Source organism: Ailuropoda melanoleuca, chromosome 6 (assembly GCF_002007445.2).
Source record: "Ailuropoda melanoleuca isolate Jingjing chromosome 6, ASM200744v2, whole genome shotgun sequence".
Taxonomy (NCBI): Eukaryota; Metazoa; Chordata; class Mammalia; order Carnivora; family Ursidae; genus Ailuropoda; species Ailuropoda melanoleuca.
This window is the reverse complement of record NC_048223.1, coordinates 32,054,378-32,077,209: the sequence shown is the minus strand read 5'-3', so window position 1 is coordinate 32,077,209 and position 22,832 is coordinate 32,054,378. Positions and strand designations below refer to the sequence as shown.

The 22,832-nt window shown below is 33.9% G+C and overlaps 1 protein-coding gene and 1 long non-coding RNA gene across 3 annotated transcripts in view; one reads left to right on the top strand and one right to left on the bottom strand.

Annotated features, from left to right (window-relative positions):
* The window catches only part of STT3B (STT3 oligosaccharyltransferase complex catalytic subunit B), a 100,784-nt gene that overhangs the window by 13,910 nt on the left and 64,042 nt on the right, over positions 1-22,832 (bottom strand). The window contains exons 4-9 of the mRNA XM_034662122.1: positions 21,824-21,889; positions 19,995-20,094; positions 6,132-6,230; positions 4,449-4,595; positions 3,486-3,534; positions 1,962-2,116 (exon numbers count right to left, since the gene is read on the bottom strand). Coding sequence (XP_034518013.1) covers positions 1,962-2,116; positions 3,486-3,534; positions 4,449-4,595; positions 6,132-6,230; positions 19,995-20,094; positions 21,824-21,889 — 616 coding nt within the window. The remainder of the gene's footprint in view (positions 1-1,961; positions 2,117-3,485; positions 3,535-4,448; positions 4,596-6,131; positions 6,231-19,994; positions 20,095-21,823; positions 21,890-22,832) is intronic.
* The window catches only part of LOC117802645, an 81,021-nt gene that overhangs the window by 18,071 nt on the left and 40,118 nt on the right, over positions 1-22,832 (top strand). The window contains exon 3 of one of the 2 annotated variants that reach the window (XR_004626028.1): positions 12,316-12,389. The exons of the other annotated variant lie outside the window; for it this stretch is intronic. This is a non-coding gene — a long non-coding RNA (uncharacterized LOC117802645). The remainder of the gene's footprint in view (positions 1-12,315; positions 12,390-22,832) is intronic. 2 annotated transcript variants of the gene reach the window in all.

Here is a 22,832-nt window from a genome sequence, read left to right as displayed (position 1 = left end):
GCAAAGACAAGTTTGCTTATAACACTTCAGAAAATATCCACAGAAAATTGAACTCAGTATTTAATACTACATTGTAAACCAAAGCTAAAAAGTGACAACTCATAAAAGAGCTTTTTAAATTGATAATACAGACCAACTGATTTAATAATCTTATATAGAAATTATAAGGCAAGTTGACTAAGCACTACGTATCAACAGTTTTAGGTTAACGTATAATGATTCAAATTTATTATGGGGAAGATGACAATTTAGTATTTGTCAAGAGCATCACATATTAGAAAATCCATAGTTAACAGACGAAAACATATTTGGTGAATTATATTATTAGGCACAGTAAGTTTACAGACTCAAATAGTCTATGAAAAGCCAATGCAAATATCTGGCATAAAGCCTGCTTTAAAGTAGGAATGGGATGAAAAGAATATAACTTATTAACCAAAGGAGCAACTTGTAAAGTTACTGCCAAGAGACTTAAAAAAATTTTTTTTGAAAGTAATTTTTAATAGTCAAAGCCTTCTAGATAATGTGCTAACCACGGAAAGGCTCCACCAATTCTGGCTAAAGGCTGTATGACTTCACAAAATCAATGGTCATCAGAGCTCTTATTTCACTTGAAACTAAATATTTTTCTGATCATAGATTTATTATACCATATTCTTACGTGTACAGCTCAATGAATTTTTATGTATGTGCACACCTATGTAATTACTACCCATATCAAAATAGAGAACATGTGTATATCTCCCTCAGAAGGAACCCTCATGCCCCTTGCAAGTTAATAGCTGCCCTCCCTCCTCCTTATAAAAAAAGGTAATCACCATTTGAATTTCTAAAGCATTAATTCGGTTTTCTTTATTCTTAAAATGAAATTACATAAAAATGTTCTCTTTTGTACTGGCTTCTTTTATTTACCCATGCTTTTCTTTTATCAAATGTTGTGTTATATTACATCGTACAAATACATCAGAATTTATTTATCTATTCTACTGCTGATAACCTTTGGAATGTTTCTAATTAGGGGCCATTATAAATAAAGTTGCTATGTACATTCTTAAACGTCCTTTGTTGGTCATACACCCTTACTTCTCTTGGGTATATACCTGGGATTGGGACTGCTGACTAATGAGGTGGGCAAAATGTTTAAGCTAAGTTCTTCTGAATGACAGAATATTAACAAGACCTTACCCAAAGTCACTGATCTATATAAACGGGACAAAGATGAATGTTATCCTTGGTTATAACTCACGCAGGTGCTATTTTGCTCTCCTGACTTTACTCTGGAATACTAACTTGAGTGTCACTCATTGTTCATACATCATACTTGTATAAGTTCAAGTGTGCATGTTACAAACCTTTTTAAAGTTTCAGGTTTTGACACGTACTTGCTGTGATGACTTAATCAGGTAAAGGTCTTTAGTATCTGCTTATTTTGTCTACTTATATCTTGAATGTCAAATCTTAAACACTTGGCTTTAAAAATAGATTGAAACTACCTTGTTAGTTGGAAATAAACACAAATCCAATCAGTGAAGAGGATGTTGACTTAAAGGTGATTCTTACTCCATTACTAAATGACTTTACACTGAAATCTGGACAATGGATGCTGCTGTGAACTTCCTACTTAACCAGATCCAATTCAGAAAATAAAGACTGTATTGTCAACAAAGTTATAATTTCCAATTCTGAGCCACAGACTACAGTAACATTCATCTCTCAGAAAACATACTCAATTGAGTGAAAATTTTATATTTAAAATTAAATATATCTAAATTAATTTGAAACATTTTATATGAGTATATATAATGCAAATTGAACATTTCTTCGCTAAACGCTTAAGCAAAATGAGAGGAAATTAATCTTGAATATGCATAGACTCAAGCAAAGCAAACTTTAAAGTGATAATCTCAATAAAGAAAATAAATAATTGTTCCAAATCAAAGTATTTATTAAAAATCTCTTACCAAATACTCTTTCATCGTTGATATTTTTAATGCAGAACCATAGGCCTGCTGGGAAGGTACACACAAGAATATGTAGATCAAAGAAGAAAGATACCCAAGTCGTAGGTTGATGTTCAGACACTGATGCAATAATTGGAATGTGTATTTTTGCATACCTGGCATTTAAAAAGTTAATATTGTTTAAAATTAAATAAAACAGGAGTTTCTTTTAGATGAAGAAATTTCCTTTCACTGTAAATATGGTTCCTATCCCCCATCCCTTCTTGCTTAAAAGTATATTCCAATGTAACCTACAAATGGAAATAAATCTGGTCCACACTGGTAAATCTAAAAACCAATATGCCACTCCTAAAATTGGAAGACTTATCTAAAGCCAGTTATAAAAGTGTTGGCTCTGACTTTTAATACAAAAATCTTTGTTCAAATAGGAATTTTAGGCAGTTTTGCTTAGCATCTCCTATGGTTATTATCAACAAGTTTCACATCTTTTAGACTTATTACTAGCAGAAATACCTTATTCTGTAAGGTACCATATTGCCACAATACCTTTCTTAACAAGATGGCACAAAGGCAGGTGAGGGAAACCGAAAGGACAGGAAAAATTGCTAATGAAATGCCCTGAGATTCCAAAATAGTCAATTAAATAAGAATGACTTATAAAAATTGGACCTAGTAATTTAACTTAATCAGAATAACTATCTATACAACCAGGCTTCTCCCTCAAACTTTTTGGTGATCCACAGGCTGATCTCTTGAAGTACGTGTCTAAATGTTAGAGCTTCAGTCATGTATATATAATTTGCTTATACCTTTAATTAGACCTGGGCACGAGCCCTTTTGGTTTTGTATCAAGCAGGCCCGATCAATAAATTGTTTATTGGTAGGTTTACTGGGCCACATAGGGAGTAACAAAGAAGACAAATAGTGGCAAGAGGGAAGAGAGAGAAACTATCATCAGAGATTATACTCTTATCCTTAAGAAAACATTTTAGAGACAAAAAGTTTTATTGAACTAGTTGTCTAATTTAAAAGCAAAATTTTTTATTAATTCATTTTATAACAGCACTCTTTAAAAATATCCTCTAGTGTATTTGATAGATTAAAAATATCAAGGAACTTAGATAATGTGGTATTAGGAAAAAAGTTAAATTTTTTCTTCATAACTACAGCATATGGGTTTATAACAGAGCACCTTAAGAATTAAAAATTAAGTATTACTAAAAGATGGAAACTGAAAGGTTAGAAACAAAAATCAATTATTAAAAGGGCACAAATGTTACCTACAATGTTTTAACAAACAGAACTAAAAGAAGTTGACCATGTAAAACAGAAATGTATGACTTAGATATATCATACTAAAGGTGCATTCTAAATAGGAATTTTAAACAAAGATAAATTCCAAGGAATGATTCAACATTTATTAAGCTAGCATATGCTAGGTATTTCAGAAGTGTTGCCCAAGTACTGACAGAGGGAAAAAGTATTTTAAAATAATATTAGGGCAAATAACTTATCTGCACTTACCCAGTGTCCCACAATGAGTAAAACCTGCCACTCCATGGTGCAATGTAACCTTGGAAGGAAAAACGGAGAGGAAATCAATCTGCCTTTTGATTATGTTAACTGATTGTTATGGACTAATGGAAATTAATATTAAAAGAATTTCAGTTTTCTTTTATAGGTGACAACATATTTCATACAGCTGGCAGTCAGAAAAAATAAGGTTAGTAATCATATAAAAACAAATACCCGTGGAGATCACATTTTGAGAGAAATACAAGTTGATAATTAAAATCATAGAAAGTTTTCCCGTTCTCCTTTAAACTTCTAGTTAACTAGTAAAATAAAGCCAAGACATTAAGATAGCATTTGAGCAAGAAGTCTAAATTATCTAATCCAGTATGCCAAATTTAGATAAAGTGCAAAGATGATTTTAAACATTCTTGCCTTCACTCTTGTCAATTAATCCTTCTTGATGTTGAGCTAGGCTAGTATATTAATTTGACAGATGGAACACCTTTAGAGAGAATCTGATTTGTTTCTAGGGACTATTGAAGTCAGAATTAGAAATTCACTTGGAATCTAGACGCAGATGGAAACTGATTTGGTTGAGTGTTTAAGAGTTGGAAAGAGAGTGTATGCACACAGAGTAAGGGCAAGCTTATGGTAGGTAACACCGGAAAATGAATTTTATATACTTTGGGGCTATTCATCTATCAAAAGAGGAGGATGCTTGAAAGTACATTTATCTGGGACTGAAGCAATAACTAAAATTAAGATACAGTTTTTTTTTTTTAAAAAATCACAATTTGTAGGGCTATTCAGATTTTAGAACCTTTAACTATTATTTTCATATTGTTTGTAAAGATTACAACCACAGTATTTAACCTACTAGGACAAATAGAAAATGTACAAAATTTGGTAAAATAATTGCCTTTTTGAATAATCTAAAGACAAGAGTCACCATCTATAAGTGATGACACCTACCTGTATAAGTCAAATAGATGACACTAAGGAACACAGCACCTGCAGCTAGTGATACACCCAAAAAGAAAAGCGTCTGGAACTCTTGTTTTGTTAATCGGTCTCTCAGATACTGCAAGAAAGCATAAGCTTGCAGCAATGCAAAGACACCTAATTAAAGAAAAGGGTGATATAAATAATTAACAAAGCACGTTTCCAAAGATACTAAAAAAGGTTAATTTAAAGAGCTTCCTAGAATACCCTGCATCATACATATCAAAGACTAGTCATTTCATCTAACCAACATTTCCTTTGTCAAAAACTTAAAAAATTGTTATACATTTTTAAAAATGATCGGAATCCCCTATAGGGACCAGACACAAAAAATCTCATTTCAATAACTAGAGCCTATTTATGACATTAAATTCTTCCCTTGTCCCATATTTTAGTGATATGTTTTCTAGGGGTGAAAAGAGTCCCAAGATTTACTGAGGGATACAAATGACTTGGATCAGGAGAATCCTGATAGCTACTCTTTATGACTGAGTGATAGGATGTGACCTTAGTTACACACGTAAGATTTTAAATTACTAAATATAAGGGTGAGTGCTAAGATAAAATTAGAGCAGTAACAGCAAAAAGTATTTAATTGTTGAAATATACAAAACATGATACAAAAGCACTAGTTGTAAAACTAAAAGACATGAGAGAATCCTAAACCCATATGGCATATTGATTTTTCTTTTAAAAAATTTATTTTTCAAGAATTTTAGAATTTTAACCATTTTAGAATGATTAAGTAAGTATAACCAAAGATTTAGATTTTAGGAAATATAATAATCCATATAACATAAAAAGTCGGGTGACTGTGTATCTTCACACACATTGCTATAAAGTATCAGAACTGGATATACATTTCTTACATATAAAATTATCTGGTAATTTTATAATATCAAATTAGAAACGTAAGTAGAAGTGTTCATAAAGTGCTATGTAACAGTAAGGTGTGGGTTCTTAACTTTTTTGGGGGGAGTTCAAGATTCTAACTTAGAATCTGATAAAAGCTATGGAATACCACATCAGAGTTAAATGTACTGCTATTTATAAAATGTTGCAAATAAAATAACTACCCACAGACTTCCTGTGGGTGCCCTGGACCTTGTGTTAAGAATCTCTGTTAGTTTTACTCAAAGGTCTCCCATTATTTTGTTAATCGTGACCTAGATTAATAATGGCAAAGTAGTCTGCTCATATAGAAAGTAATTATATTACTTCGTAATCAACATAAAAGCCATTAATTTAAGTTAGTAGAAAAAATATTTTAGGGAGATTTAAGGGACATAAAAATAAAATGTTCCACCTAAATTTGCCAAAATGCAGTAAATTCAGTGTACAGATACACTGTTTAATATTTGTTTAAACCAAGCATATGTTATTTAGTGTTTGCAAGTAACACAGATTGTGCAGAAAGGAATATTTTCTCTTCAAAACAACAGTAGCTGGGGAAATAGGCACATTTGGGAACACAGTATCAGAAAATCTCAATAAAACTCTGTGACTTCATATTTTATAGTGGCAATGTTTTAGAACCAGTATGATGAAAATCAAAAACGAAAAGAAAACGGAAAAAAGTTAATTCCCTTGAAGACTGGCTAGTTATGCATTCATATATTCTTTAGAAAAAGGAAAATACATATTTTTTCATACCAGCAGCTGCCATGTGTTCACTTGTCCTGATTGGCTGGAATCCCACAAAGGGTATCTGCATGGATAATATTAAACCCACAATGTAGAAAGTGCTATATGCTATAAAGACAAAATAGGAAACAAGGATAATTTACTACTACCATTAAGTACTTCAAGCATAAATGTATACAACAGCTCACATTTTTAGCAAGGTTTAAACTAACCTTATTTTAAGAATAGAATCTTGAAATGACTGCAATATTTGATATATTTGCTGGTTAATTGCACATTATAAATCATGAAAATTCTTTCTACCAATCTTTAAAGTACTTTCTTTTGCAAAGTATCATTTAGAACAGTTTAGGAGACTGGTGCTGCTTTCCTTTCCTAAAATGGAATCAAGTTTTCAATCTATCAATAATAATTGCCATGCCCCAGAAACTATGTAATATATAAATAATTAAAAACTATTTCTACTGGCATTACTCTGAAGCATGACCTACAGAATACGGATCCTCATCATATACAAATAGCTGCTATTGTCTCAAAAGCTCTCAAGTACTCCACATCCTTTTTATAGTCTAACACTTTGTACAGAACCTCTCAGTAAGAAACAAAAAAACTCATGTTTGTCCACTAAGTTTTCTGTCATAAAAGAAGAAAAGGACTAAGTATACAAAAGTCAAGCCATAAAACAGACTAGTTTCTGAATTTACTAGGGTCTAGTAAAGGAAAACTATTGGCTCTTGGCATTGAGTATACTATAATACTCTTGGCTTCTATCAACATAAATGTAGGGAAATGCAAGAGGGATTAGAATTTGTGTAATAACTTGTTTTACAAGATCACTATTTTGATTAAGTTCATTACAGAGAGAGTTAGAATTGGGAATCACTACAATTCAAAGTTATTTAGAAATGAAGATAAAACCCATCTGAAATAAGTTAATATAAAAATTATTCCATTTATAAGGGGAGCTTATTCACACCATTTTATGAAACACAGTCCATAGTTGTTTGCAAATAAACTATCCTATTAGGAAAAAAGACTGCGGGTGAATTTAGGAAGAGGACGGTTATAGTGTATCTATCCACATTCTACACTGTATGCAGCACAGCATTCAGCATACACTTACTTCTCTTTCCCCCAACTCAGCTGAGAAAGAATGTTTATTTGCTTTCAAAAGAAACCCATCTGTGGAAGGTAAACCAGGGGCTAATGGTTCAAATGTTAAGCTGTCTCCCAAGCTCTATGTTAAGAGATGACTGCAGTGTTAGGAAAAGGATAAGAAGCTCACGTAAATTTAATAGGAAGGACCAGTATATGTGAATGAAGTTTCCAATATGCTCAAGATAATGGAGAACTGGTTGTCTAGAGGAGACTGCCGAAGTAGTCCACCTAATAATGTACATTCCAGGGATATTAATGGAATGGAATGGAATTACCCTCAGTGAGGTACTTGAACACAAATGCATAAAAGTTAAGTAAATCAGAATTTCTGTATTATGTGACTTAAACTGTCAATTTGGTTAATGAGATTTCTAGTATCAGCATGTTTCTATCAGTGTTGTTGTAGACACCCTGGCAAAGAGTCACTGAGGCAGAATCAGAAAAAAACAGGAACAAGTGATCTCGATCTTGAAAAACTACTTAAAAAAATTTCAGTTTCCTCACTACAGAATGAGGGGTTTGGACAAAAAGATTTATATATCGCCCCCCACCCTAACAACAATAACCTAAGATTCTATGACCAACAGGCCTTTTATTAGACACCTACTGCTGAGAAATTAAACCCTAGACAAACACTGAACACACAAAGGCACAACTAGAAAGGCCAGGCCTGGGAAAACCTTATGTCATTTATGTATTTTAATTACAGTTAAGTCTACTTATGTCGAAACAGCATCATCACCTCTTAGACTAGATTTCTCTTTCTTATAAACACTGATGAACGCTGAATGTTATAATATTGTCACAGAATTTGGATCAAACATGACAGATGGCACATGATGAATAAAAAAATAAAGCCTTTTTTAAAAAACTTGAGGTGATATTTATGTATAATCATTTAAAAGTGAACATTTTAGAGGTATTTAGTATATTCACAATGTTATGCAACTACCACCACTCTCTAGTCCTGAAGTGTTTTCATCAATCCAAAAGAAAACCCCACACTCATTAAGCAGCTGCTCCCCATTCCCTCCATCCCAGTGCAAGGTAAACACAAATCTTCATTTGTCTCTATGGGTTACTAGTTTGTTCTAATTGCAAAGGGAGTATATTTTTTGTTTTAGAAAAAAATAAGAAGCAGAAAGTCTCTAGCCCATTTACTTCTCTAAGTCATTTTCCAGAAATAATCACTAAAAGGTATGGTGAGCACACATAAACATATTCATATTCTCTCTATTCAAATTGGACTATTATTATGTTTGGCAATTTAAAAACTTAAGCAGGGGTGCCTGGGTGGCTCAGTCGTTAAGCGTCTGCCTTCAGCTCAGGGCGTGATCCCAGAGACCTGGGATTGAGCCCCGCATCGGGCTCCCTGACCCGCTGGGAGCCTGCTTCTTCCTCTCCCACTCCCTCTGCTTGTGTTCCCTCTCTCGATAGCTGTCTCTCTCTCTCTCTGTGTCAAATAAATAAATAAAATCTTAAATGAATAAATAAATAAATAAATAAATAAATAAACAAATAAATAAATAAATAAAACAAAAAAAACTTAAGCAACCACTTGCTTGGGAACTATCAAAGTTTCCTCTCAGGGATTTGCTCAAGTTCATTTCTAGACTTATTCAAGAAGAAGAATAAGCCTCTAATATTCTCAATTCAGCGGTTTTATGCAACTTCACAGACACTGTCATTGGTAAAGAAAAAACTCTTCATACAGAAACAGATGCACTAGAATTCAAGTTATTTAATAAGAGTGACGCAGAGTTGTTCAAGAAAAAGAACCTCGGGGGCGCCTGGGTGGCACAGCGGTTAAGCGTCTGCCTTCGGCTCAGGGCGTGATCCTGGCGTTACGGGATCGAGCCCCACATCAGGCTCCTCCCCTATGAGCCTGCTTCTTCCTCGCTCACTCCCCCTGGTTGTGTTCCCTCTCTCTCTGGCTGTCTCTGTCTCTGTCGAATAAATAAATAAAATCTTAAAAAAAAAAAATTCCTTGCATCTTTAAAAAAAAAAAAAAAAAAGAACCTCAATCTCAGAAAACATAAAAGACCAGGTGGGACTTTAATTTGTATTACTTTGTAAACATAGGTTAATGTCAAATAAAACTGAATTAATAGAAAGAGATAAGTTCAACAATATTTTATCTTTGAATGCCCTTATTCATATTAGATATGTACCAATGATACAAAGCTGGTAAATGATATATGTAACAATCCAAAGATCACCATTTTCTTCTAAGAGAACTGCATTCATGTTTTCCCTATTTTTATATTTTTTGGATCACTGATCCCGTGATGTTTACATAGGGGGATATATGTTCCTCCTCACAGCACTTTTTACTACACAGACAAGTATTTCCATTAAATAAAAGTCAGGATTGCTTGCCAGGTTAATATAAAATATCACAAACTCATCGTGCTTAATATTGTCCTTCTCCTTGACTCTGTAAAATTAAACACACCTCAATTTAAATTCCATTTACAAAGCCATGTTTTAAAACACAGAAAATAAGAATTAGATATACCTGGGTAGAAAGAAATAGTGAAGTGATTCTCAATTCTTAAAAATAAACAAAATCTTCACTACAAAGTGAAAACATATTTTCTTCCAGGCTTTGTACAATAGCATCTAATAGTGTGTTTAAAAATTACCTAATTAATTCACTCAAATATAAACTTTATGTCATTATGGTCAAGGCATTCTAAGAATATAAAAAAGCTATTAAGACCAATTCTATCCTCTAAGGGTTAGATATCTAATTGGGAAAATTAGAGATGTACATAACTACAATACAATGAAGCAAATACATGCCACATCAGTGAAAAAACCCTGGCTCTACAAAAACTTCAAGGAGGGAGAGATTTCTTGACATCAGCACTGAAGAGGCAGTGGACACCATCTCCACCATTCTCTAATGTTCTCAGAAGACCTCAACGACATAAACCCAGAGATAGCAATCATTCCCCACTAATTCTTCCTATGAACTCTCTAAGGAAACTTGACCAAATGACTTACTATCCATATCTATCACAACTTTCTAACCATCCATGTTAACCTACTTCTCTTACCCTTTAAACCAGAAGAACAAAGCTTTACATCAAAGTAGTGAACTCTAAGAAAATGCACAATGCCAATGTTATAAATCATTTATTACATCATCAAAATGTTACCACACTGCCATCCTGTGGAAGCACAGTTACTGGCATTCACTACTGCATATGATTCCAGAAAAATAATTCCAGAAAAAATTGCCATTAGATGTTTACAAGGTCTACTATTCTGTTTGATTATTTCCAGCCAAAGAAAATCTCTTTGACTTAGGTCAAATACTAATCTTCTAAACAGAGCCTAAACATCTTTCACTGTTAAAATACTTTATTTTTTAATCCAAGGGTATGTATGGGGTAGGGCCAAAATGATACAGAAAACTACCGTCCTTGACTTAAGGCACACCAAATGAGTTATTCTATAAAATAAAAGGTTCTGAAACTTCTGATTTAAGCTCCATTAAAATTTTAAGTTTTCAAGAAGCTCCTGTTGTTCCCCAAACTAACCTTTAAGTACCTTCTCCCTGACAAAAGCAAAGACTTATGTTGATGGTACGTACTCTTCATACTTATAAAATACTGTTGTACTTCCTTTTACTTAAAGTTGGAAAAGGTTTTGTGAATATTACATTTCCATTAACTATGATTAACCATTAAATCACCTTAGCATTTCTGAGTTCCTTCATCTCCTGGTTGATATTTAACGGAAAGGGCTAACAAAATATTCCTTTGCCATTCTTCTCGCTCAAATAAAACAGAATTAACCAAAAGAAACACCATGGGGAAATATTTGAAAATCCAACCGATTTTGCTTTATTATTAACAAATATGATTAAAGGACTGTAAGACTGTTGAAGCTTTTTAATGAAGATACTTTACTACTCGATTACTGTGAATCCTGGGTAAATAAGTAGGATGAAGAATGGTAAGAAACTTATATGGTATGAATTAAAGCTTAAAACTGAAAAAAAGAACATTAAAAATATGAATTATTCTTAACAATTAACAGACATATATAATAAGGAAAATAATTTTTCTTTTCCAAAAATGCTGCTCACATTAACTGTTAGAGAATGAAACTTTGTGTGTGTTTTTTTTAAAGATTTTATTTATTTATTTGAGATGGAGAGTGAGAGCGAGAGAGAGCACAAGCTGGGAGACAGAAGGAAAGGGAGAAGCAGACTCCCCATGGAGCAGGGAGCCTGATACGGGGCTCGATCCCAGAACCCTGGGATCATGACCTGAGCAGAAGGCAGACGCTTAACTGACTGAGCCACCCAGGAGCCCCAATCTCACCCATTCTTCATACTCTTCAAGAATCTTGCCATTCCCCCATTGAAAATGAAATCTAATTCACTTCCCTTTGAATCTGGGTAGGCTGGTAGTTCCTTCCATCAATAGAAGGTAGCAAAAGTGATTGTGTGTGAATTTCGAGGTTAGATTACATAAGACTATGCAGTTTCTTGGGTCGTTTGGGACAAAGTTGGAACCCAGCCACCATGCTGTGAGGAAGCCCAACATCCCATGGAGAAGCTCACATGCAGAGGGGCTGAGGCCCTGGGCCCACACCCCCGGCAGAGCTCCATCCCCGCTCCAACTTGTCAATCACAGAAGTAGGCTACCTTGAGAGGATTCCTTCAGGCCACAGTCTAACTGCTCAGACTGAAGCCACATGAAAGAGAGATGAACCTTCCTCACTGAGTCCTCTACAAATTGTAGACATATGGGCAAGATAAATAACTATTGCTATTTTAAGCTGCTATATTCTGGGATTGTTTGTCACTCAGCAATAAGAGCTAAAACACTTTCACTTTGTGGCCTCCTCAAAGATAATTTATTTCTGCCCTTTTAGTGACTGCTATGATGGATCATTCCATTATATTGTACTGTGCAGTGATCTTAGGGAAGGATGACTCAGATCCTTAAAGGAAATCTCAGATCTATTCTTCTAGGTAAGAATATCAAATGATTTACTGCTTCTGTGTTGTTTGTAGAACATGAACATTCGTTGTTTCTGTTCACTGAAGAAACCTTTTTGATGAAGCTAATGATTACTGCTAAATCATAGGTAAGACTCTTGTTCTATATACCCTGGGTCTTAAAATAAGATAGTAGAAGACTAATCCTTTGCAAACTAAATAATGAGTCACATTAACAATACAGATGGCAGAAGCAACAGCATCTTCAAGTGCACACCTAGCTATCAAATTTTCCCCCAAAATAACCTTTAAAGTACCCACTGAGAAACCTGTAAAAGGAATCCTTAAGTATTATAAACTAATCTAAGGAAAACTTCCCCATGCCTTTCCTCCAATAATTAGTTTCAATGCCTACTACAGGACAGTCATCTGAAAAACTCACTTTATGGAATATTGCAATTTCTAACTTTTTTTTTTAAGATTTTATTTATTTATTTGACAGAGATAGAGACAGCCAGCAGAGAGGGAACACAAGCAGGGGGAGTGGGAGAGGAAGAAGCAGGCTCCCAGCAGAGCAGGGAGCCCGATGTGGGGCTCGATCCCGGAACACCAATAGCACGCCCTGAGCCGAAGGCAGACGCTCAAGGACTGAGCTACCCAGGCACCCCATGCAATTTTTAACTTTAAAATGAAAACTTCGTACAAAAATTTAGGGGGAGGGGCAATTATGGTAGTCCCTGTTTGTCTGTCTGCTCTTGGCTCATGTCCCTTGAAGGTATAATAAAGAAGAAAGGCAAACCAATTAACTCAAGATAAAGCATCACTGATAAATTAAACATTCCAGGTAGCATGGGAAAATCATGCTTCAGTGTTATATGGACATATTCAATCCTTATAAAAATCTACTTATAGGCTATAAAGTAATCTTTTATTGTGGTAAAAATTTATCTGCCACAAATATAAAACTGTATAATCCTTTATTACTTTCAATATCTCAGATCTAAACTAACAAAATGATTTTAGTTTATTTACATACTGAATCCCTTTTAGGAGTTATTTTATAATAAAAGTTACTATTTAGAGTAGGGTTTAAAGATGTTCTATTACCTATAACTGTGTATCAGCAAAAAAGGCAAAGACACCACTTTGATATTTAGCATTTCTAGCCCATTAAATGTTACTGGTAATTAAAAAAAAATAATTTCTATACTGCATAAGAAACAAATTCTTTTGTTTTTTGAATTCTCAGTTGATTTAGAGATGTCATTTCAGAAAAAACGATTCTATGTTTAGGTGTAATATTTTTCTTTTCTGAGTTTTCATTTATTTAACTGTAAAATGCAGGAAACTCTAATTTCTTGGGAAAATTACCATGTAAGACAATAGAAGTTACGTGCAAGACCAGGAATGTCACTTCTCTTCTATTTCATCAATTACCCCATGCATCTACCTCAGTATGCTATTGCCCTATAGTCTGTTAATTCACAGTACTCCTAATGCCTCTTTCCAGCTGACAACCCAAGGCCTGAGAATGGGATGTGTTAATAAAGTACAGATAATAGTCAATGTCACAAATACTTTACCTGTTAAACTTCATGTGAACAAATGGGAGCCGTTTCTGATCTTAAGCCAACAAAATTAAAGCCCATTATAGTCTTTTTCAAGGGACATTACCAAAACAAAGAATTCTATATATGTCAAAAAATAAAATTGGTAGTCTTCTCTATTTAAGCAGATATCAGATTTCATTTTTAACAAGAATGCATTTAGGAGCAGAGATAGGAAAGTATACTTGTGCCTAAGTAGAAATTAATGGATGGCAGCTAAATCTTAAAAGGGTAGAAATAATAGGTGATCAACAGATAGCATCTAAAATTGGAAAACAAAAATCAAGAAATAGGAGTTTCAAGTTGTGCTACTATATTTTATAAGAAGAAATATATATTTGGTCTTCATCCACTGTTCCTGGTACAGAGCTCCTAAAACCCTTGGAATTTCCTAAGTGATGAGAATAACTAAGGTGTCTTTTATTGTTACTGAGGTGACTTCTGCGTCTCACCTAAGGATAAAGGCTGGTTGCCACAGGGAACCAACCACATGATTAGTGGACCGGAATTTCAATCCGACCCCCCTGACCTCCAGGGATGGGTGAGAGGTTCAAGACTGAATTCAATCACCAATGGCCAATGGTTTAATCAATCATGACTATGCAGTGAAGCCTTCACAAAACCTCACAAGGACAGGGTTCCAAGAGCTTCAGGTTAAATAAGTGGAGATTTGGGGAAAGTGAGTGCCTGACCAGAGCATGGAAGCTCCATGCTCTTTCCCCATACCTAGCCCAATGCATCTCTTCCATCTGGGTGTTCCTGAATTACATCCTTTTATAATAAACCTATAATCTTACAATTACTCTAGCAAATTAATCAAACCAAGGACGGGGATCATGGGAACCTCTGATTTACAGCCATGTGGTCAGAAGCACAGGTAACAGCCCAGACTTGTGACTGGCATATAAAGCAGAGGCCAATCTTGTGGGACTGAACCCTTAACCTGTGGCATCTGATGCTACCTAAGGATAGATGGTATCAGAATTGAGTGTGGGGCGCCTGGGTGGCTCAGTCGGTTAAACGTCTGTATTCGGCTCAGGTCATGATCTCGGGGTCCTGGGATGGAGCCCCGCATCAGACTCCCGGCTCAGCGGGAAGTCTGCTTCTCCTTCTTCCTCAGCTCCTCCCCCTACTTGTTCTCTCTGTTTCTCTGTCTCTCTCAAATAAATAAATAAATAAATAATCTTAAAAAAAAATTGAGTTGAGTGGTTGGACACTGAGCTGGTGTCAGAGAACTGTTTGATGGTGTGGGAAAACCATCCCCACATATTGGAATTGATGAACAGAACCCTTTAGAAGTTTATTAGTGGTAAAAACCAAAAGAAACAACTGAAAGAACTGAAAGTGGTTGTCTCGACATAAGAATTTAGGGAGTGAGCCAATTAAGGAAAAGGTGGAAAAAAGACCTGCTGCTTTTGCTTATAAGCTGTGTAGTAATTTTTGACTTTCTCAATTATATAATTATCTTAAATTTTAAAATTATAAATAAAAACAAGCACACCACTCTATTATTACTTGTGTTTTAGATGCTATTTGGCACTTTATGTAACACACCAGTGTTATTTCTCCGCTATTTGTCTCATAATCAAAAATAATTGTAGTGAAATTTTCATTAAAAAAAAAAAAAAGGAACAATCTTTAGATATCCTCAGTCTTTATAATTACCTCTCAGCCTCTGGAACTCTTTCTTCTTGTCTAGTTATTCCTTCGTAATTTTAATATCAACAGCAGAGGCAAACACTGAAATAGCACTTTTCATTTAACTTAAAATTCTGCAAGGTAGGAATTATTATCTCCATTTGATTCGTGAGAACATTAAGGCATAAAGAAATTAAGTAATCTGCCCAAAGCTGCACCACTAGTAAGTGACTAGACCAGGAACTGAATCCTGTTAATTTGGCTCTGCAGTTCATACTCTTACCCCGTTATGGCACCTCTCATTTATGGTTACATCATCACAAACCCTCTGTAAGTCTGTTTCCATACTATTTTCTCTTCTCAAGATCAAGATCCATCTCTCAAACTTTCAGAAGGACGTAGTCAGTTGGAAAGCCTAACACGACTTTCCTGAAACTCAAAAGTCAAAACTGATTTTCACAAGCTCCTTCCCCTTTCCATTTTGTTCATATGCTATAATCTACATTGTAATAACGAAATTATGTTGTATAATACAAGCTCCCTAGAAAAAGACTATCTTTTGATCATCTGTGCATCTTAATGGCTAGCACAAAACTTAGTATCTATTAAACGTTTAATTCTCTAGTGAACCAATTTTTGCTTAAATTCCCTCCAAAAGAAGGTAAAAGTAGACAAATTAAATTCTAGTGCTTCCAGCTTTTGTATCCTAGAATCTTTACATGCAATTTTTCTTTTAAGTTTTTCTGTTGTTTAGCATTAGATATGTTTTGTTTATATATGCCAAATATAAATATGATGCCTAAAATTTATGCTTTTACTTTTATTTTTTGGTTTTACTTTTTTTTTTTAAAGATTTTATTTATTTATTTATTCGACAGAGATAGAGACAGCCAGCGAGAGAGGGAACTCAGGCAGGGGAGTGGGAGAGGAAGAAGCAGGCCTCATAGCAGAGGAGCCTGATGTGGGGCTCGATCCCAGAATGCTGGGATCACGCCCTGAGCCGAAGGCAGACGTTTAACCGCTGTGCCACCCAGGCGCCCCTGGTTTTACTTTTTAATTAAAAAAACTTTTTTAAGTAAGCTCTACGCCTAATGTGGGGTTTGAACTCACGACCCTGAGATCAAGAGCTACATGCTCCATGGAATGAGCCAGCCAGGCGCCCTTCCGGTTTTAGTTTTAATTCACTCAATAGCAGGATTACCTTTCTTCACTCACAAACTCTACAATCCTAGAATAATTTATACAGAACTAAAGTATGTCATATGTCTATAATACTTAACTCTTTTTTTTTTTTTAAAGAGTTTTTTTATTTATTTGACATAGATAGAGACAGCCAGCGAGAGAGGGAACACAAGCAGGGGGAGGGGAGTGTGAGGAAGAAGCAGGCTTCCAGCAGAGGAGCCCGATGTGGGGCTTGATCCCAGAACGCTGGGATCACACCCTGAGCCGAAGGCAGACGCTCAATGACTGAGCCACCGAGGCGCCCCTATAATACTTAACTCTTTATATGATGGCTCCACCAGTAAATATTACCATCAAAATACATTTTATATATAAAAAGAGATTCTGCTAGAAAAAAAAAGAAAGGTGATTCTGTTACTCTCCATACTCAAATGACCTCACTAAAACAGACAATAAATTCCTCAGTGACATTTAAAACTCATTTATCAATACTAGAAACTAATTTCTTCCTTCTCCTTAAAATATTATTCTAATTTAATGAGACCCTTATAAACCATCAGAGATAAAATTCACATTTCTGTAAATGAAAAAGCAAGTCTCATTTATTATGAATTTAGTACATGCTCATTGCAGAAAATCTGGAAAGCAAAGTATGAAGAAAAAATAGCAGTAATCCTTGTTGTATGCCTCCTTTTTATTAACATTTTCCTATATCATCAAATACCAACTTTAATGATGCCATAATAATTCATACAATATGGCAACACTACAATTTAAGTGAGACTGAAATGTCCAACAGAGAAATTAACATTTCTCTATTGGGCATTTAAACTATTTTCACAATTATAACTTACATCACAGTGAACACCCCTAAATACGTCTTCATATGTTTAATAGTTTCTTTATGATAAAAAGTGTGATAAACTTTTACAGAGGTTAAATAATTTTACATCCCATTAGTGTTATGTGATACCTGCAAACCAGTCTTTCTATAAATGCAAATAAGATGTGGGTGTTTTTTCTTGTTAAAACATCGGAATCCTATTTGTAACATAATTTTGTATAATTCACATTCCAATATAGTGACATATACCAAGTCCAAAATATATCTTCACAAAATAATTTATACAACAATTCCTCCGCACCCAAATTTCAAGTAGTAGGGGTTTTTCTTATCCCTTAACCCCTCAATCCCCCCCACTCCTGTGCCACACCTACCCTATACAACCACAATATCTTCCATGTACCCCCCCTTTCCACATGCGAACAAACTGAGTTTCCCCTGGCTTACCAACGGATTCTAAAGATACATGCAAAAAATTTACTGAAAAGGAAAACCATTTTTCATAATTATTTCAAATGATTCATTTTTACTTCATTTAATTTGATACTGAGAACCCAATCAAACGTATGGTTATGAGTTTGCCATTTATCAATCATTATTTATGTAAATGTTTCTGATCACAAGGAGAATGTACTACAAACAAAGGATGTTATGTGGTGAAATCAGAGGACAGCCTGTATGTATACTTTATAATGCTTTCATATTTTTCAGGACGAGTAAGATTAAATTGAACTTAAATCTTTATATATTTAGGATAAAGAAAGAGAACTGATTGTTCTATACCATCACTTTCCATCCATTTAGACGTAAACTATGAAAGAACATAAAAATCACTTAAAATACTTTTAGTTATATGAATGGAATAAGTGCTTAAGGAGCAAGGTGGCGTAGAGTGTTTGAATACTATGATATTATCTGAGGCGTTCACTAACATAACTTCACACACACATATATATAATATCCCCAAACTATTTTATTTTTCCTCCCCCTGAAAAGAAGAAATATTTTCAAGAGCCAGCTAAAGAAGTATTAATTGCGTACTTTTGTAAAGTTACCAGAGAAATCTTACTCATCAAATACAAGGTCTTTTCTTAATTCTCACCCTACTAGGTCTTAGTGCAAACACTCAAGGGAAGTTGCACACTGCTCATGTTTTAAACTTTAATGTAGAAAATCCTTTCATTTGGCCTCTTTAACAATGTATTTATCTGGCTACTTCTGACTACTTTGGCTCTTCTTCCTCTCCCTGATTCAAGGACATTTAAAAAGTCTACCCCTTAATCTAATACTTAATACTTACTTAATACTAATGCTATGAACATTAGTGTACAAGTTTTTGTGTGAATAATTACTTTCAATTCTCTAAGGTATATACCTAGGAAGAGAACTGCTGGGTCATATGATAACTCTATGATTAAGTTTTTGAGGAACTGCCAAGCTACTATGGTTTTTTTTTTCTTTAATTAAGTAAATAAGCTTTATATCTTTGTGTTACTGCTTACCAACAACATTACCATAATGGAACTGTATTATTTTATGAAGACATTGGGTTCAGACCACAACTTCTCTCTGATTAATTCAACACATAAAAGTTCTGTCATAGAAAATCAGATTTGAGACATAGAAAATAAGATTTGAGATAACATCTATCATTAAGCATCTTATTCAGAAGACATGTTTTAAAACCTAGAGAGAAAATAAAGATTTCATAGAAAAAAGGTTGAATGAGTATGTCCTCCCTACACAAATTCTTAAGTTTAAAACCTAATGCCAAAGTGACGGGATTAGGAGGTAGTCTTTGGGAGGTAGTAAGGTACTGTAGGCTCCAGGGAATAGTACCCTTTTAAAAGACATCCAGAGAACTAGCTTATCCCTTCCACCATGTTAAGGATAAAGCAAAAATGTACCAGCTACGAATCAAGAAAGGAGCCCTCACTAGAATGTGACCATTCTGGTACCTTAATCTTGGGACTTTCCAGCCTCCAGGAAGGACTGTGAGAAATTTCTGTTGTTTATATGCTACCTAGCCTGCAGTATTTTGTTTTAGCAGCACAAATGGACTAAGATTGCCATTTATTACACAGAGAGGGCTTTCAAAAGTTTATAAAACTGTTTACCTTGAGGATGTTCAATCTCATAGTGACTAAGCTGAATTTGAATAATACATATATGTGAATGATTTTCAGGCTAGAATGCCCATCCCCCCCTCCCAAAAAAGGCTGGACTGAAAAATATTAAATCTAGTATATATAGACTAATTTCTACAAAAACAAAAGAAAAACTCATGAAGGAAAAGTTGGTAACAATACACTAGGGTAAAAATGCCTGACCTACCTTATTTAATACAAAAAAAGCAAAAAAATATGCGAAATTATTTTTACCTCCTTACGGGTAATATGGCCAAACAGAAATGGCTGTTCAATGAAAAGAATGTATATGAAACATCTCTTAGAAGCTGAAATTTCAAAAGTCCAATCACTTACCTATGTAGACTCGCTTGCTGTACCGCTGCATCAGTAACAACACAAATACATGCAGCGGAATAAGGTTGATAATAAACACATAGCCACCCCAAGCAGAGACCTAGAGGTTAAGAAAGGCCAAGTTAAATAATTTAAGATGTTTGCTTTAAAAAATAGGTAAGTTTGATTTGCCATGACAATCTAAACATATAATGAACAGACATAAACACTAGGATTCTTAGCAATTGTGAGATATGCTTAAAATTGATTTATATAATCTACAAAAAACCTGTTTTTACTTATTTTTATTGATTATTAAAATAACTCAATCCCATAAATCCAACATGTTTTTCTATGTTCAATGGAGAAATGGTCAAATTAAATAAGAACACTAAGAACATTATAATTTGTGAATCGGCAGTAAAAAGTCTTTCATGAAGGTACGGATTCTTGGGCTATAGATCATAAATTTTTAAAAAAAAACAGGTTTTTACTTCCCCCATTTTTGATAAGTACATTGCAAGAAGCCTGACTGAGAAAAAGAAGAATCAGTGTTAGCACCAGCCAACAACTGAACTATAAGAAACACTCAGATAATCTGGATATGCTTTCAGATACTCGAAATATAAGTGCTACCTTGAGTATAAAGTATTTCCTACTAATGGATTACAAATCAAGATTCCATTTTAATGTTTAGCATGTATCATAAAATTAGACTATTCTATTTAATCAGAATTACTAAGTATGTTCTGGTCTAATTTTTTTATGTGATTTTTTTTTTTTTTTTAAGTATGCCCAAAGTAGGGCTTGAACTCACAGCTCTGAGATCAAGAGTCACATGCTCTACCAACTAAGTCAGCCAGCCATCTCTGTTCTGGTGTAAATTAATAAAGATTCTAACGATAAGGTTTATTCTCAACCAACAGTATTACTTTTTTGAGTACATTCAATAGGCAGTAAGCTCTTGTCAAGATCAAAGTATTAGGTGTGCTCTAATAAAATTAAAAGCTTAGAAGAACCATTTTACTAACAGTCATACCAGGGGACTAGATGTTAACATATATATTGTAACAATGCTACTCTTGTCTAAAATATTTCTGGACCACTTTAACTACTTTCAGTGTACAACGCATATAAAAATATCTTTTAGTGTTTCAGTCACATGCTATTTTGCACCAAAAACAATGTTACTCTGATTGAGCACAAGTCCTAATTGAAGAACTTCAAATTATCTTCAAAATTTAAATGTAAGTTTCAAAGAGAATGAGTTTGCTAGTACTTGAGTACAACCGCACAGAATGTATCTCAGGCTTTAACCATTTTAAAAGGGGAATGGATAATTTGGATGCATAAATTCCATGATATCTGTCTAAAAACAGAAAAAAAGCTTACCTAAAATTATCACAAATTTTCAGCACAAGACTTACTTTATAGGCTGTGCTATGGGGAAAAAAGGCAAGAGAATGAAGAGGTAATTCTGAACCCCAATCTTAAGTACTCTATTGAAAAAAGTATGTAGGTTGTTTTCCTAGAGGATAGGACCATTATTTAGATAAAGTTATACATTTGAAAAGGAAAATTTTTGTTTCACTTGCTGCAAATATTATATTTGAGGGGCTGAGTATTAGCCCTCCCACTAAAACAAAGTCCCTACCCACCCCAAGGATGAGGTAGGAGAGAGGATGGCAGTAATGAATGGGAATGCACTGAAGAAAATTAGGATCCTAAAGATTTCAGGAGAAAGGAAGTGGAGAACTAGTCCAGATGATAAGAAAATGATGAAGAAGAGAAACTGATCTAATTGCCAAATACTTGCTAGACTTCATATAGTTTCAAATATGAATTCTTACCATATAGAAATACGATAAGCAGCAGCACATTGTCCAAAATACTGACCCAGTTTTTACAGATTTTACCTAAAACACAAACAAGCAAATGTTTATAAATGTTCCTGCTGAATAAAAAAAGTTAAATATTTAGTACTCTTGCACTACAAAAAGTCAAAGTTACATATTTTAAAAAAGTACAGTGGTTATTCAGATATTCAGATCCACTTAATATATGCATTTAGAACACTGGGCAACAGTCAGACATCTTATAAATAGCTCTGATTTTTCTGTTGTTATGCAGTTTTCAGTAAAAAGAATCATCTTAAAAGTTGTATTTTTCTATTTGCTTTATTTTCTATTTTAAAATGATTAATAACAAATTGAGCTTTTAACTAAATAAATTTGTTCAATCTACATTTTTACATATGGCTGGTTTTCTTAGGCATAACAGCTTACTCTATAATTTTTCTTCATTTGAATATATGAATCTCACATATAATTCTGAGCATCCATTTTTGAAAACCTATCACTTAGGAATTTTCATATATCATAACCAATCAATAAATAATAATCTATATCCTCAAGAAATTGATAGTCCTACAATAATTTCTAGGATATGTCAGTAAAATTCTCAATTACTCTGAACCAGAAAGAGAACCTGCAATCAATGAAAGTTTCAAAAAAATGACAAATCTCTACTGCCTAAAAAAAAACTAACCAAAGAAATAATTCCCAGATAAGTTTATACGTTCCTCTGAAAATAATGGTTTGGTTCAGAAAAATGATTTTAAATTTCAAAAACACAAGTTCTAAATATTTATGCTAAGAGAAAAATGTCATCTTTATTAAAAAATATATATAAATACCTGATTTCAAGGAATTTACTTTTAAAATAAGTCTCTATTAGTACATTAAAACAAACTACAGGTGACATGTAATCTTTGGGGGAACTGTAAAACAAACACACACACCTCATAGCAATAAAAGGAGGGGGAGAGGAAGGAAAGAGAAAACATTCCCAGTTTATAGC